General features: G+C 45.2%; 1 protein-coding gene across 2 annotated transcripts in view; it reads right to left on the bottom strand.

The window, feature by feature from the left end:
• Window positions 1-502: 502 nt before the first annotated feature.
• Window positions 503-16,720, bottom strand: part of ARHGEF12 (Rho guanine nucleotide exchange factor 12) — an 84,911-nt gene continuing 68,693 nt past the window's right edge. For both annotated transcript variants that reach the window (XM_063138980.1, XM_063138981.1), the window contains 7 exons: window positions 14,559-14,642; window positions 13,869-13,945; window positions 13,276-13,506; window positions 11,716-12,177; window positions 8,259-8,569; window positions 6,144-6,216; window positions 503-5,446 (listed from right to left, as the gene is read on the bottom strand). In XM_063138980.1, coding sequence (XP_062995050.1) covers window positions 5,436-5,446; window positions 6,144-6,216; window positions 8,259-8,569; window positions 11,716-12,177; window positions 13,276-13,506; window positions 13,869-13,945; window positions 14,559-14,642 — 1,249 coding nt within the window. In that variant the 3' untranslated portion in view covers window positions 503-5,435. The remainder of the gene's footprint in view (window positions 5,447-6,143; window positions 6,217-8,258; window positions 8,570-11,715; window positions 12,178-13,275; window positions 13,507-13,868; window positions 13,946-14,558; window positions 14,643-16,720) is intronic.

The raw sequence follows: 16,720 nt of genomic DNA, 5'->3' as shown, positions 1-16,720 counted from the left end.
CAAGTCAGGGCTGGGTCCCTCCCCTTTTTTGCTAATGTTACCTGACCTCTATAGAACCCTGGGATATATTCAGTACTGAAGAACAGGAGATTATACCTCATGCCTAATTTGCCAAAGGTGCCAGGAAGAAGCCCTCTTCAGCAGAGAGCTGCCATGAGTCAAAGCATTGATCCATCTAGCCCAGTTATTATGAATGGCAGCTGTTCTCAAAGGATTCAGGCAGATTCAGCTCGGCTATCTGAGATCCTTTTAAATGGTTAGATGCAGGGAGCTGAACCAGGGGCCATCTATATGCCAAGTTCGTGTTGAATCATCAAGCTACGTCCCCTCCATGTATTAAGTAAAGCATCAACTCTGGGAGGGAAGAGCTAATCTAAGGTCAACTGTTGAATCTGAAGAAGATTACACAGGTTTACCTGCCTGTCAAGGTCCTCCGCATAAAACCGTTTGTGCCGCCAAGTTCCAAGCAACTTAAAAATAAACACCACAATTGAACAATTCGTTCCTTTAAGCTTATTTACTGATATTTGAATGCTTTAATTTTCTATTTCCCAGATTCCAACGAAAAGAAAAACCCAACAAAATGCTTCCCCCCTCAAATGACCAATAATTTGTTCCAAAAACATACAATCTTATCAACTAATTAATAAGAGCTATTTTACAAACATACATACATCTGGATAATTAGAACAATAAATTCTTTTTTTTCTTAGACATTCAAACATGATCAGTTAAAAATACAAGATAATTAATATGAAGGCATTTTTTTGTTTGCCTTTTGCTTTTCAAATAATATTTCCAGGTTGAGCTGTTTTTGTTTTCTTTAAAAGTAAAATCTGTTAAAAGGAGTAAATGATTGTATGGTGAGCAAATAAAAACGCATTTCTAGTTAGTTAGAGAGTTTCAAACAATTCTTTTTTTTCCTTTTTCTTAAGAGCAAATAGTGTCCTGGCTGCAGCATCCCTTTTGGAGAACATCTGCTTATCAGTTGGCACGTGGGTTGGATGTGAAAGGGGGGAGGAAGAGATCTCTTTGGAATGGGGCAGAGAGGGGTAAAATTTACCCATCAAATATGCCTGTCAAGCAGTATTGGTAGTCTAGATGGGGGAAAGAGCACAAACAAAACACAGTAATCTTCTACAGAAAAGGAGAATAGCTTTTAAAGATGTTGGAACATTTACTCGTATGAAAACAGGGCAGAGCAGAAGACGCAGGGGACATCTGAGCAAATGCACATTTTTTCCTCAAATTTTGGTTTATGGTCCCCTTTCCTTGGGACAGTCTTCTCCAGCCTGGCTTCCTCCAGATACGTTGGACCGTTCTCCCTAATCCCAACCAGCATAAGTGATTGAGAGATAATCAGAGTTGCAATCCAGCACATCTGGAAGGCACCAGATTAGGGAAGTCTGCCTTGGGGAGCCACCAGGGCTTTCCCCCAGGAATATGGCAAACCAATCCAGTACACCTAACATCTGCAAGCGACATGGGACCTGTGTGGATTCCACCCACCGTCGTTCCTGCTAGTCCAAATGGGGAAGAGAAGATTAGCGCTCGGTGGCACAGGCAAAACAGGCAACTGGCCCAGGATTGTTGTGCCAAAAATTATGTTCAGAAAACCTAAGTACTGTTTTCCACCACTCCTCTTCCTTCAGTGTTTTAGAGTTGAAATCTGATCAACACATGCAGCAAAACACGGTGAGGATGAGGTGATAGAGTCCTGAAATGGTGGAATGGCCTCTACCGTTACAAGTGAACTGCAAGGTATGGTGGGGGTCATATTTTTGAATGGCCCCGTGTAAAACACAGATCTGCATTTGCACAAGCACAAAACTATCTCTGCAAGGTGCAGGCATGGGCAGATCTGGGGGGGGGGGGGAGCATTCCAAAACATGATCAACCTTGCTCACCCTCCATCTGCAGCCTGGCAGGCCCTGAGATGCAGCTGTTCAGAACTGATTTAGTTCGAGCAAAAATATCACTAGTAGAAATCAAAACAAATGAGTCATTTGCAGATAAAAAGCAATAGTGCTGCAAATAGAGAAAGGTTGCTTTGGCCCTCATTGTTCTCATTAAAGTTGGAGTCCCCTATGAAGAAAATCACAATCTTTGTCTAACGTAGTCTTCCTCAACCTGGGACGCTCCAGATGTGTTGGACTACAACTCCCAGAATGGGAGATGCAGTCCAACACATCTGGAGCGCCCCAAGTTGAGGAAGGCTAGTAACGTTTCTTTGTTTGTGGTCCCAGACAACCCTGAAGAGAAAGGGGAGGGGGGGGAGAAACACTACAAAGAGACTTCTTTGCCAACCTCAGTATTTCACCAGCTCATTCTACCCAAAAGACATACAAGTAGGCTGCAAAGGAAGCTGTCACCTGGGATTCAGGACTTGACTTTTGAACCTAACTCCCCCCAATAAACTGATTCCACAAATCCAGATTAAAAACAAACTAAGATTTCCTAAGTAATACTGTAGAAAAAAAGCCCACATACTGATATTGTCCCGTTGATAAAGTCTTTCATTACCTATATTTTCATCTGGGGGAGGAAGGAAGAGGATAAGGGGGAGGGAGAATTCCTCCATCCTACTGTCCAGTCCAAAGAAGGGAATGTTCACAGCCAGTAGTGAAGGACAGGAAAGGACTCTTTGGCTGGAATTCCTCATGGCTATTCTAGTACATTAAAAATACAACCCCAACCAATGGGAGCCCCACAAAGTGCATTTTAGTGTTGACCCTCGTCACAAAAAAGGACCTGTGCCTTGGGCCTGTTGTACAGTAGATGCACCAGGGAGTTAAGACGTCCCCAGTGATTTTAGGTCACGGTGTTGGGAGCACTCAGCAATCCCCATTTCTCACCACCTTCTCTTTCTTATAGCAGAATAATGCCCTTAACAGGAGATTGCATAATATATGGCATAGACAAGCCTAAAAAAACACACGAAAACAAAACAAATTCACCAACTGGACAAGAGCACAGCACTCATTTCACTTCCCAGAAGAAAATAAAAAGGTGGTTATGCCCACCCTGGAGGACCAAAAAGCCTTCTGACCTTCTGCTGCCCTGCTTTTGAGGTTGATTCTCACAAAAGATGCTGCATCCTGACCCCCCCCAGACATCTTTTAAGGATGCTGAAGGAACACCTGTCTTTGCACCCTCTGCTGTTCTGCAGTGAAATTTATAGCAAAGGTACTAGAACAAACAAGGGTCTTGGGACTCCTGCCCCCAAAAGCAGCAAAGGGACTGGCAGCAATGATCTGAAAAGGAAATTGAGACTCCTTAAAAACTACTCATGCTAGGGAGAGATCTAGGATTTGAGTGTGATTTGAGAGCTCCAGACATGCACACCTATGCTTGTGGCAAGGGAGGCTAAACTTCCACTAGTATGACATCACCATTAGGAAGCCAGAAAAAAGCCACCTAAAGTAAGAAATGGATACTAAAGGTCATGTTTACCTTACCAACACAGGCACATGCTTTCCCAAGGCAAAGTAAGTTTAATGTGGAAAACAGCTAAAATTTTGGGGTTCCTTACTTGAAAAAGTTTAGAAATGGGAACTAGCAGAATCTTGCCAAGCTCAGATTGGCACCGAGAACAGGGATCTTGAGCTTTTGACTTGGAGGGACTTCCTGCCACTGAAGAAGGATGAAGACCAGCATATCTAGATTCTGGAAAATCTCTCTGAATTTCAAAATGCATCAGTTCATGGATTTAAAAGTTCAGGGGTGGGATGAAGATAAAAGTAATAATAACCCAGCTCAGTCTGTCCATTCTAGTACAGCTTTCTTCCTGGGAGGGGATAGAGAGGTTGGTGTTTCGCATGACTGAGAAACAACTGTTTTTATTCTTGGCCATTATAGCTACAGGGAAAATGTTTTTGTGTTAATGGAGCCGGCAGCATGACCTTCACGCTGGAAGAAGGAAAAAAGAGAACGATTCTCCACACTTTGCAGCGCATACAGCACGACTAAAAATAATAGTCGTTTAAAAAAAGGGGGGGATTTCTACGGTTTGGCACTTTTAGATCTGGCTGGTCAAAACATGCAAAAAAGACAGCCCAAAATTTGGGTGCTTGGTGCAGAACAAAGGCATCAGCAGTGTCCAGTTGCCACTTGCAATGAGTGTTCTAAAGCAGGAAGCTGCCTCTTGAACTGTCTCTCTCATGGGGCTACCACTTGCCCTAGTATGGAGCGTCCAGTGTTTTTACATCTGTGCTCTGAGATTTCAATTTCCACTTTCAGACCGGATTCAGTTTGAAACACCAGGGTGTCAGAATACAGTTAGGAAAATAATGCAGAACCTCCTCTCAGCTATTCCGTGGGTTGTTGTTTTTTCTACCTTGGATGTTTCTATGCTATCAATGTGGTTTCAGAGCACTTTGGCGCAAACAGTGCAAATCAGTATCACCCCAAAGCAAACCTTGTTCCCCCTCTGCACACACACAAAATAGTCAGTGAGGCATGCCTCTAGGTACTGAAGATCCCTGGCCCTATATATTCAGAAGTAGCAATGGCTAACTCCAGGGGCAGCCACTGCTCACTCCAGGAGTGAAGCAGCAGACACACCATGGCTCTGAAATATTCTTGACATGATTGCCCAGGTCTGGAAAATTGTTCCCCCATCCTCCCCCAAAAGACGTGAATGAAAAGTTGCTTCTTCCGAAAGGAAAATCCAAGATCAAGGTCAAACCAGAGCTGGGGGGGGGGGGGGAGAATGAAATATCCCACCCCTTTCCTCTCCTTGTCCAACACTCATGTGTCAGTGAAGGAGGTCTGAAAGGGGAACTTGTTTGCCAACTTGCAAGTGCTTTGGCTACACAGAGCATGGCGAGTTGTCACTGCACAAGAGGAAGGCCTGTTCACACACTGCTGGAAGTAACAGCTCTTTTCAGAGGTGAACAGGTTGCTGGTAGAATCCAATCCAGCAAAAAAAAAAAATCAACATACTCTCAACCCTGACATGCATTTCAGCCCTGAATGAGTTCAGGAGCAAAGGGAGGCTGGGGGCCCACAAACTGGCACTATACTTTTCTTTTTTAAGCAAAATAAAATACAAATTAAAGTGTGCTTTCAGTACACGGAATGAAGTCAAATAAATACATTGATTTTTTTTTAATGTCTAAATACATTTTTATATCCTACACCCAAAGCTTTTTACATTTGGTTTCTTCTTTCTGTTCCTCTTTTTCCTCTGTTCGGAATCAAAAAGAATTTCAGGTCGAAAGAGGAGGCCATCAAAATCGCCACCCCTCCCTGACAGGCTAGTGCAGCGGCTGGGAAGATAACTGCCCACCCCTCCGCTCTGCTGGGACACCGTTAGCACTTGGATGGTCCACGCAGAGGCCTTGTGCCACAAAAGTCCAGGCGGAAGACAGCAGGAGGCACTGATGTAAGGTTGCTGCTTCTGTGCAGTCTTCAGCCACTTACAGGAAGCAGGACTAACTTTTATCTGAGGGCGAAAAGAAGTAGAGAACAGTACTGCAAAAGGAGCCAAGGACCACATATCCTACACGCAGGAGAGTTCAGGGATGTAACATAGCTGAATGGAGCTATGGGATGTGCTCCTACCAAGGTTTCTGCATTTGTCTCTATTGCAAGTGTACAGTCAAGGTAACTCATGTGTAGCTGCTGCACTCATCTCGAAAATCTAAACATGGAAACATAACTTTGGAACAGCTCTTGGCTGATCTTCTGTTGGAGCATTAGAGCCATCAGTCCATTTAGATCAGCCTTCCTCAACCTGGGGCGCTCCAGATGTGTTGGACTGCATCTTCCAGAATGCCCCAGCCTGGGGCATTCTGGGAGATGCAGTCCAACACATCTGGAGCGCCCCAGGTTGAGGAAGGCTGATCAAAATGGATATGCTTGTATGCATCATGAAAAGGCGAACGCTGAGCGAAGAGGAGCCCCTCCAATGCCACGTGATTCACTTAGAGGAAGGAACGCATTGTCAGCAAACCGAAGCATTGATTTACAGTGTTTTGCAGCCAGCAGCTTCTTTCGAAAAACCTGGAGCCGTAATGAAAGCTCTGGAGGCTTTGACTGGAAAGATTAACAACGGGCTTCACTTGGCGCCCAAGGCCCAGTGATTATCAACACATCACGTGACTAGATAGAAGGTGCCGTGGGGAGCAGGGAAGGCATACCTGAGTGCTCGTCTGTGGGGAATGATCCAGCCAGCCTTTGCTGAAGAAGAGTAGCGTAGTTCTCCTCCACCTCCTGAAAGACACAAACCGCCACGCTTGTTTGATCTGTGGCCCGAGAAACACTTTACAGAGAAACACTTAATGTAAATTCATTGGAACTGTGACTGGCCAAGCTCTGGAGTAATGTCAGTTCTCCATTCTCAAGATATCACTGGGAACTCCAGGGGCTGAGGGGGGAAACACTGACAGTTCCTTTCAGCCATTAATCACCAATGTTTCTCTCTAGCTCTGGCATCAATCCTGTAGGTTTGGCAGCATCTGATACAGCGGCTCCTTCAAGGTCAGAAAGGCAAAGCCTCAGAAGACAGGAACATCGCTGTCGCACTACAGGAGTATTTCCCCTGCTCCCCACTTAGCATCCATTTGCGCTGGCCTGTCAGTCTTTCATGTGTCTCCCCTAAGCAACTGTCATGCAGCCATTACCGTGATCGCAAGAGCCTGTGGTTCCCAGCATCTTGCATGCCAAGAGTCATCAAGCCTACTTCCCAGAAGAGACACAGGATGACTACGGGCCAAACCCCACGTTGCATTCCGATGGGTCAGAGCCCGCCTCAGGCTCCTTGAACAGTCACATCTTATCCACACAAACTGCACCCTTAGTAATCTGTGAGCCTTGTGCCTAGAAAATGCAACCAATGAATGGCGTCCTCATGCCGATCTGTAATATAGCAGGAAGCCCTGCCCTAGTCTGATGAAACCAACAGTATTTTTCCCCAGTATTTCAGAATGTTTAGTCTTTATCAGGCTTATTCAGTGGGGCTGCAATGGAAAGAGGCAACGGGAGCTGCCCACCATGTGGGCCTCATAGAATAAGACCTTAAACTCTTGTTATGTGCCTGATATTTAATTGGCACAAGCCGCTCCCGGGTCTTTGGTTTCTCAGGATTGCAACAAGAGGGCTCCAGTCGGCTACAAGACCCACTAGACTGCCTCTGATAACACATCCCTAGTCTTCTTGCTGTCATGTTAACAACCAGCCCTTCCTTCCACGGCACTGTATTCTCCTCAAATCTTTCCCCCGACTTTGACGTCTGTACTTGCCTTTAGTCTCACTGTTGCTGAATCCCCCAACTTGGCAACTTTAAACCTAGATTTCCCCCTAAACAAAACACTGACCCTTCCTTCTTCAAGCTTCTTTGATTCAGACAGGTCCTTGCCTTAAACTCTGGCCTTAAGGACTTTTGACAGCCTGGCTTCAGCTTTTAGATTCCCCTCTCCAGAAAACAAAATAAACAAAAGCACCTAGGCTTTTTAGCCTCGTGTGGCACAGAGCGGTAAAGCAGCAGTTTCTGCAGCTGAAACTCTCCCCACGGCCTGAGTTCGATCCCAGCGGAAGCTGGTTTCAGGCAGCCGGCTCGGGTCGACTCAGCCTTCCATCCTCCCGAGGTCGGTAAAATGAGTACCCAGCTAGCTGGGGGAAAGGTAATCACGGCCGGGGAAGGCAACGGCAAACCACCCCGCTGTAAGGCCTGCCAAGAAAATGTCAGCGGAAGCTGGCGTCCCTCCAAGAGTCAGTAATGACTCAGTGCTTGCACGAGAGGTTCCTTTCCTTTTCCTACCTAGGCTTTTTAGTGAGCCATTATAATACAGCAGTACTTGACCTTAGAATCATTCATGGCATTCATTCACATTCTCCACAAAATGAAGGCTTCTCTTCCTCCAGGCTTACTCCAAAGTTTTCATTTTTCTTTCTTTTATCAATGAAATGCTGGAGTGAATCTTTAAACCCTGAGCAATCCAATACGTAAAGGCACACATAGTCACATATTCTACAGCGCATCTACTTCTCCTCGCCTTGAGATTTATGGCACAAAACCCAACACCAGTTTGAAAACGTACCATGGAAATTTTAAGGCACCTTTATTATAAAGACGGCTCTTATAGAAACATAAAAATGGCTCTTCGCTGGGGCAGCTGCACACACACACATCCTCAGCACGCCTTGTTCCCAGCAAGCCTCCTAATTCCCAATTCCTCACCCTCTACCAACCATTAAAGAAAGAAAGAAAGCAGCCCAAAAGGAATCTGCACAATTTACACACGCACACACTGTACCTTTAAGTGTTCAAGGTTGGCCTCTATCTCCTGGATGTAATGCATTATCAGGGTACGTGATTCTACAGAGAACGGAGGTCTTAGTACATCTGAGCAGGGTTCCTTAGCAGCTTCCCAGTGGGAGGCCATTAATTCCTCTGCAAATGGCAAGTCTGCTCTGTCTGTCTGGGCGTCCTGCAGCGAGGTTGGCGGTTGGTGGGCAGAGTCCATTTTGCTGTTGCCTGCAGTGCATTGTAGAACCAGTGAATTTACCTCCTCATCGGTAGAACTTTCCTGTACTGTGCCATATCCATCAAGGATCAAATAATTTCCTGTGAAATGAAATTCATATAAGAGCAGCTCACCTAAGGATGCAGCTTAGGTGTGAGGACTTTATGCATCTCCCCCCATGTCTGAATGTGCCACGCAAGTGTGAAACTGCTGTAACATTTAACAAAAAGTTCAGATGTATTCAGTGTTTAATTGCACAATATTTGGGCATGTTTAGCCTGGAGAAGAGAAGATTGAGGGGAGACATGATAGCACTCTTCAATTACTTGAAAGGTTGTCACACAGAGGAGGGCCAGGATCTCTTCTCGATCCTCCCAGAATGTGCTCAAGTTACAGGAAGCCAGATTCCGGCTGGATAACCGCCCAGAGCGCTCCGGCTATTGGGTGGTATAGAAATGTAATAAAGAAGTAAATAAATATCAGGAAAACCCTCCTGACTGTTAGAGCAGTGCGATGGTGGAATCAGCTACCTAGGGAGGTTGTGGGCTCTCCCACACTAGAGGCCTTCAAGAGGCAGCTGGACAGCCACCTGTCAGGGATGCTTTAGGGTGGATTCCTGCATTGAGCAGGGGGTTGGACTCGATGGCCTTAGAGGCCCCTTCCAACTCTACAATTCTATGGGCTCACACATGGCCAGAGGCTCTTCTTCCTAATTCCAGGTGCCTATAGTTTCCTATTGCTGGGATAGGCAGGTTTTCTTACTGTTCTACATTCCCTGATAGTATCCCAGGGCTTTAGGATAGCACCTCTCCCTGGACAGCAGGCAGTGCCCCGTCATGTGGTTCTGCTAAGGGTGGATGCTTTAGGGTGGATTCCTGCATTGAGCAGGGGGTTGGACTCGATGGCCTTGTAGGCCCCTTCCAACTCTGCTATTCTATGATTCTATGATTCTATGATTCTTCTCAAACAGACAAAGCCGACCTGCCCTCCCAGGCGTTACTGGAAGAGCAAAAAGCAATCCCCCAAACTTAACAAACATAACTTAAAGTGTTAACTGGTGCCGACTCAAGTGTAAGCAACCAAAAAACACCCCCCCCCCCCCCGTTGCTGACAGAGAAGAAAACAGAAAGGGACTAACCAGGAATCCCTGCCTATATGCTTCATAGGTAAACATGAGGAAAATCAATCCTGGTCTGTTTGAATACCTAGCAGAAAGTGGAATGCCTTCCAGGAGACCCAGAGGTAGAAGTTTCTCTCTTACCTCTGGCTCCCAGAAGGCATTTCAGACTTTTGGGATGTATAAGAGCATGTAGTATCCCAGAGCAGGTCTCCAAATGGACCAGGATGGGTGAATATAAATCCTTAGCAGAACCCTCCTGCTGAAGGTAAGTTCTACAAATGAGAACAAATGAAGTTTATACTGCTTTGTGGCGGTACGTGGCCACTTTATACGCTTCTTCCACGGATGCTCTGCCTCTGAAAAGGCTGCTGAGGTGATTGCCTCCGCACACCCTGCCCCTGAATGCATGTGTTCAGTAATGCATTAGTGTCTTTCCAAGTGACTGATAAAACAAAGCTATGTATTATCCAAGCTAGAAAGATGTAGTGGAGGCAGACATCTTCCTTGCCAAGGATTTGTCATGAAACGAAACAAATAACTCTCTTGTCTTCCTAACTAAAACTATACTATCTAAATAAAAATGGAGAGCCCGTGGCAGTCTCTCTCTTGGGGATGCACAGGGTTCAGACAAAATGAAGGCAAGACAGGTTCTTGTGACCTATGAGAAACACAATTCGCTTGAGGATAAATATTGTGTTAGTTCAAAGAACCACTTTATCTTGGTGAAAAACACACAGCCGTGGGTCAGAAGATCAGAAATGTGCCTGGTTGAAGCAATAGCAACTAAAAAGATTGTGGAGTGAGAAATAGAAGGAAAGATGTGGCTACTGGATTGAACAGAGCACCCACTTCATTTGTTGTATTTCTATTACAGCCCCATAGCTGAGGCTATCTGGGCGGTTCACGTGTGAGTACTAAGTATCCAGTTAAGGTTTCACCATGGGATGATTAAGGAAAACCACCTCTTGGGTCCCTTTCCCCAACATCTATCATTTCCACCCTGCAGGTACTCGAGAATTTCCTGTATATCCTTACTCCAAGTACACTTCCTGGGCTTTTCCATTTATTTATTTTATTTATTTATTTATTTATTACATTTATTACATTTTCCATCTGAAAATATATGCCTTCTGGTGGCATATTCGTGGAGTCCTGTCTAGAGCAGGGATTCTGGCCCGCTTGCATTGGCTGCCTATACGTTTCCGAGCCCAATTCAAGGTGCTAGTTTTAACCTATAAAGAACTACATGGCTTGGGACCGCAATACCTGATGGAACGCCTCTTTTTAATCTTTGTAAACCACCCAGAGAGCTTCGGCCATGGGGCGATATATAAAAGTAAATAATAATAATAATAATAATAATAATAATAATAATAATTTTATTTGTTACCCGCCTCTCCTTCTGGATCGAGGCAGGATACAACACAAATAAAAACACCATAAAATACATACAACGAATTCAAACGTTTAAAACCAATAATAATACAACAAACTGAAATCTTGTGGGATCTACTTTCTTTCTTTTTTTACTATAACCCAGAGGTCCATCAGCCAGAGACAAGTGCAAAATAATGGTTGGGGTGAAACCAGATTCAAAATGGTGACTCAGGGGGTGGAGCCAACTAGCTGCTGCATGCACACACCCACACCATGAGTCTGCATATAAATCTACACCTGTGTTACTACAGTCCAGGGATTCTAATCCCAAACTCCAAAACTGGACAGCAAATCTGTGCCAAGACCTAGTCAAAGATATTCCAGTAGTTCCTGATCTACCTTCTGCCTGCCCCTGGTCTCTAGGGCAAAAAGGTGGAAAGCACCTCCTCTGAGTAGCCAAGTTGATTCAGCCACTGCATCTCAGACTCCATACTGTCTGGTGGGAAAGCCTTGGCTGCTGTCCAGGGGAAGCACTATCCCAAAGGTTTGGAATGTTCTCTGGGAGCCACAGAAATACAGCAACACATGCTCTTGACTACCATTGAAGATGTTTAAAGTCTATATTGTGGCATAAAGAGCATGGCTCAAAAGAAGCCTTATATGTGCCAATAGAGTGCAGATATTTTGGAGCTCTACCCCAGCTGCAGCAATATTTCGTCCCAATCGTACCTATTTGTGGGATTTACTCACCTGAGATCCGCAACTGCACCTCTTCTACCTCTTTCCTTTCTGCCACTTCACCTTCTGATTGGTTCTCATCGCTGTGGGCTTCACGGGCATCAAAGAAGTGCTCTCCCCCATCCTCAGTACCCATCCCTTCCAGCTCAGTGGTTGGGGTGTCTGGGTTTGTGCTCAAGGGGTCCGTTAAGTGACTGCTACTTGACGTGGTGTCACCTGGCTGCACAAATTCACCTGAAGTCCGGTGACCACAATTAGGTCCAAAATTACTTGTGCCCGTGCCAGAGAGTGTCCTACTGGTCCCAGACACGGATGTCTGGTCATTGTCTGAGTGTTGCAGTCCTCGCTGGACACCACTCCCCACTTGCGTCCCCTGGGGAACTGTCCTATGTCTGGAAAAATGCTGCCAGTCTTCAAGGGATTTCTGTTCAGACATGCCCAGCTGCTGCATCAGCAACTTCTTCAATAAGCCCACTGAAAGGGAATACAAAATAGTCACAGATCTTGTTAGGTTACCTCTTGCAACCCAGGGTTGTGCACATCAGCGGAGAAATGTTAAGAGAGCGTAATGCTCTTGAGAAGAAGCGGACTCAGCAGCCAGCTCTCACGGTCTTGACTGAGGAAGTGAAAGATGTAAGCTAGCCTTCCCCAACCTACTGCCCTCCAGTTGTTTGGATGACAACTCCCATTAGCCCCAACCAGAATGGCCAATGGTCTTGGAAGATGAGAATTATAGTTCAAGACATCTGGAGGGCACCAGGCTGTGGAAGGCTAGAGCCAAAAGAGAAGACATTAATCCCAAGACTGGCATTCTGACCGGAATACGGCCACATGCTCCTCTACGGTGGATGGAAGCGGCAGCTGCCACCTCCTCCTCAAATCTCAGCATTCTCCAGCCTAGACAGCTGAAGACCGGAGAGGTGCCATCCCGAGACACCTTGAGTAATGAGGTCCTATCCCTTTCTTTTCCTATTCTCGTGCTCTGGGACTGTTTTACTGAGAGAGCAGGTTGTGATGGTTGAGTCTCGCCTTCCTAACACCTCTCTCCGGTATAAGCTGTCTTTGGGTGCAGGAAAAAGTTCATAAACTTATTTTTCATTCTCGAATGTGTATATCCTGCAAGATTGGTCATCTAGAGAGAGGAGGAGATTGCTTAATTCTTTTAAAGAACTATGCTGTCTTTTAAACATCATCAGTTCTCTTCTTCAAACAGTAGGTTTCACTGTCTGTGTAAAGAAAAAAAAATATTCTAACAAATGTGTTATCACAATCCAAAACTGGGACGGAAGAATTATTCCACCTTAAAGTGCATTTTACAGAAACACACTCAACTATGTCTCAGAGATCAGTATGGCACCCGTTTTTAAGTGGTAAAAAGTCAGTTAAGTGACTTGTGCAACATGAAAGCTTGCAATTCCATGGGATCCGTCAGTGCCTAGCCCTGTCTTGTGAAATCTTTCTACTGAGAAGGGTAGATGATGCTCATATGGGTACAAGGAACAATGGAGGACTCCAAATCTATCAGTCAGTCCCTCCTGGACCCGTTGTGCCCCACACATCTTGATTACTTACAGTTCCTTAGTGCATCCAATGCCCATCGATCTTCTGAGATTTGGAACGGGGGCTCTGGGCTTGTGTGGCAACAGTGCTCAGAAGATTCTTTGATCAGCAAGTCTGCTGGAGGTTTTTCTCCGAACTGCCTGTTGGCTTCCAGGGGCTCCTCTTCCTCCAGTTTTTCAGACATGGCTGTCAAAGGAGACTGAGCCTTCTGCATCGGAGGAGACTCTGATCCCACGTCTTTATCTAATAAAAAAACGCCACCAATCACAAAGTCAATGCAAGATTGAAATTTTATCACAATATAATAGAGGTTATTAAATATAAAAGCAGTTATTAAATATGCTAAATGCATTCCTGCTTCTAAATCTGGGGGTGGGGACAGAAAACAGAAAGCCTTTAACATACTTTTGGCTATTCAAGGATACAAACCTGGAAGAAATAAGCAGAACGTGGCTCTTGAATTTCATACCGCATGCCAACCACCCACCGCAGTGGTTGTAAACAGCCCTTCTAAATCAAGAAAACCTTTGAAGACCAAGAGGCCCTTCTAGTACACACACAACAGTGGCTGGAGCCTAGTAACAAACACTGCATGTAACTTTTACCTGGGCTCTGCATGCTGCTGTCAGGAGTAGCTTGCTCTTCCTTCCCTTTCTGCTGGTCTTCCTCCTCGTGGTCCTCCCTGCAAGCCAACGAGCGAGAACAAGTCAACCACATGCAGATGTGCCATCATCTGTAACTTATTTCTTTTTTAAATGACTCTTTTTTAAAAGAGTCCTGCTTGGTAATAATTAGGGCTGTGCACGGACCCCCCGATCCGCAACTTCCAGATCGGGTCTGCTTCGCCCTGCGTCGATCCACCTATGGTCCGCTCCGCTCCGCTCCGCTGCAGAGCTCTGGATCCGAATCGGTAAGCCCCCCCCCAAAAAAAACTTACCTGCCTCTGTCGTGGTCCGGCGGCGGCTTCAACTCAGTTGAAGCCGCAGCTGGACCGCGATGGAGCCAGGTAAGCTGCCCTCCCCCTTACCTGGCTCTGCCGCTGTAGCCGCACGGACCCACTTACCGTTTTTTCGGAGCTCCGGATTGAGGCGAAGGATCCGCTTCGTCTCAATCTGCAGCTCCCCCGACCCGATCCATCTCTGCCTTTGTCAGAGGTGACTCAGGCCGCCTCGCTATCGCTTCTCCGGTCCGAAGCGAAGCGGAGCACAGCCCTAGTTATAATATATGCCGTTGAAAAGCAGCACCAAAATCACCATATAGTTGTAAATATATAGACGTATATGTAAAGAACGTACTCGCGGGGTCCCGACGAAGGGAATGGAAAGAAACGTCTGCCAACTTTCACTGTTCCTGCCATTCGTGCGATGAGGTCTTGCCACCTGTAGGTAGGTGAGAAGAACAAACATGAAGAACCACATCCTACCAAAAGTGTATCCACTTTTAACACAACTGTCGGTAGGTATTCTCATTAAAGAGGGTTGTTGTTTTTAAAGGCCTTCCTGTATTTCTTCTCCACAGCTCTATTTTATGGCAGCAGTTTGGAGTTTAGACATGGGGACAGAAGACTTAAGCGTTGCCTACAACCCTTGCCAAATTTAATTTCAGTCTCCCCCTTATTGGCCTAAATTAACCTCTGCCAGTTTTTTGTGCGTGTTAGAAATGCGTCCTTCTCTCAGGGTTGCTGGTTGGAACAACAACAACAAGGTTCAATCCTTAAAGCGGCCTATTATTTTTTTTAATTAACATAACGACAACAATAAACTGCTCAATGTGAAAACAGGAAAAACAAAACATGAAACAAGAAGGGACTGTGAATTATCAGCAGTACAGCTAAGCAATTGAGGTTGTGTGCAAAGTCTCTCGCTTGCATGCACAGATACAGACCAAGAAAGGAATATGGGTATTTATTGCTGGGGCATTTATGGGTAGATCTGTACTTATTTTGCCAAAGGTGGTGGCTAGTGGAGGTGGAGTGCAGGAACAGTGGTGAGGAAGTATGAAGGACATCATGGGAAGCTGATGTGAAAAATTTTTGGAAGTAAAGCACCTGCAAGGAGGAATTGGTGGAGAGGACACTGGGATGCAGCTGGGATTGCAGGCTTCACTAGGCATTTATAGCATATGCACGATGGCAACACTAACACAAAAACAGGCTGATCCTACCACATCCCTAAGTGGACACACAGAAACTCAAAACCAAAGCCCTCAGCAGGAAATGTCCAAATGCAGCAATGGAAGAAGAAGTGGGGAAGGAAGCTTAGCAGAAGCCAAGGAGGCAGCCTTTTCCAACAGTGATTATGCCAAACATGGTGACATGCACAACACGCACAGGGGTGGGGGTGGGGAGAGAAGCCATGATGGCTCCCCCTCCCACCCTGCGATGAAGGACCCTGGTCTCTGTTTGCGCTTCTAGGAAATCTTAATGCACGATGAACATTTGCATTAGGAAATCTTAATGCACGAGAACATTTGCAGACATCCCTCCCAAACACACACTCCAATGCCTGCACTTCAGAACTTAATAGCCCATTTGAGATGCCAAGTAGTTGAAAGGGGAAAAGTTGTTACGCTGCTGAGGTCTTTTGTTATGAGTAAGTCACTTTAATTGCAGATTGCCTGCAGGGGGAAAAAAAGACTTGCACATTTCTCTTTCTGCAGTGAACTTTTCAAATTTATAATTAATACCCCTCGCCTCTTTCTGGAACGTTTGCAGCATACATAGAACAGTGTGATAACAAATGCTTTCTGAATTGAAATCTTCTCTGTTATAGTCATCAAATCTGTCTAGCGTGCAACATAATTTTTAAACATGCTATTCAGGATTAATAGTTTGATGGATAGAAATGCAGAAAAGGAAGTCATGGCCTTTCCCTACAGTTATCTTGTAATGTTAGTTCCCCCTCCAGCATCAGATTTGCTTTGACATTCAAGTATCTGAAAGAATAGACTCTGTGGAGTATTTTAATCAGGAGAAAGCATCACTGTTAACAATAGCAGGGTCATCACCTCCTAAAGTCTGTAGTGGGGTTTAGAATTCATGAAACAGAAGAAATGGGAAAGTATTAAAATAGGAAAGTCTGTCAGCAAGGCATGGGGGCCAGTTCTGAGCATTCCAAACCAGTTTCGAGGTCTGCTAGGGAGATTTCTTTGAAAATCATAGAATAGCAGAGTTGGAAGGGGCCTACAAGGCCATCGAGTCCAACCCCCGGCTCAATGCAGTATTGAGCAGAATGTAACAGAATGAGATTTTTCAACTTATTACAAAGAAGATTTTGGAATACTGTCAATATATTTTATACAAAAAGTCTATAAAAATGGGAGGAAATACAATTCAGTAAAAGCAAACAGCAGCCACAGAATTGCCACAGGTAAGTAAGAAGATGTATGAGACGTCCTGAAATTTGTTTCTCAAGTTAGTATTTTTGTTTTCATTTCAGTGTAACAATGCCTGTCAGCT

This window comes from Elgaria multicarinata, chromosome 12, assembly GCF_023053635.1.
Source record: "Elgaria multicarinata webbii isolate HBS135686 ecotype San Diego chromosome 12, rElgMul1.1.pri, whole genome shotgun sequence".
NCBI classification, from domain to species: Eukaryota; Metazoa; Chordata; class Lepidosauria; order Squamata; family Anguidae; genus Elgaria; species Elgaria multicarinata.
The sequence above is the reverse complement of the archived record's forward strand: the minus strand, read 5'-3'. Positions and strand labels throughout refer to the sequence as shown.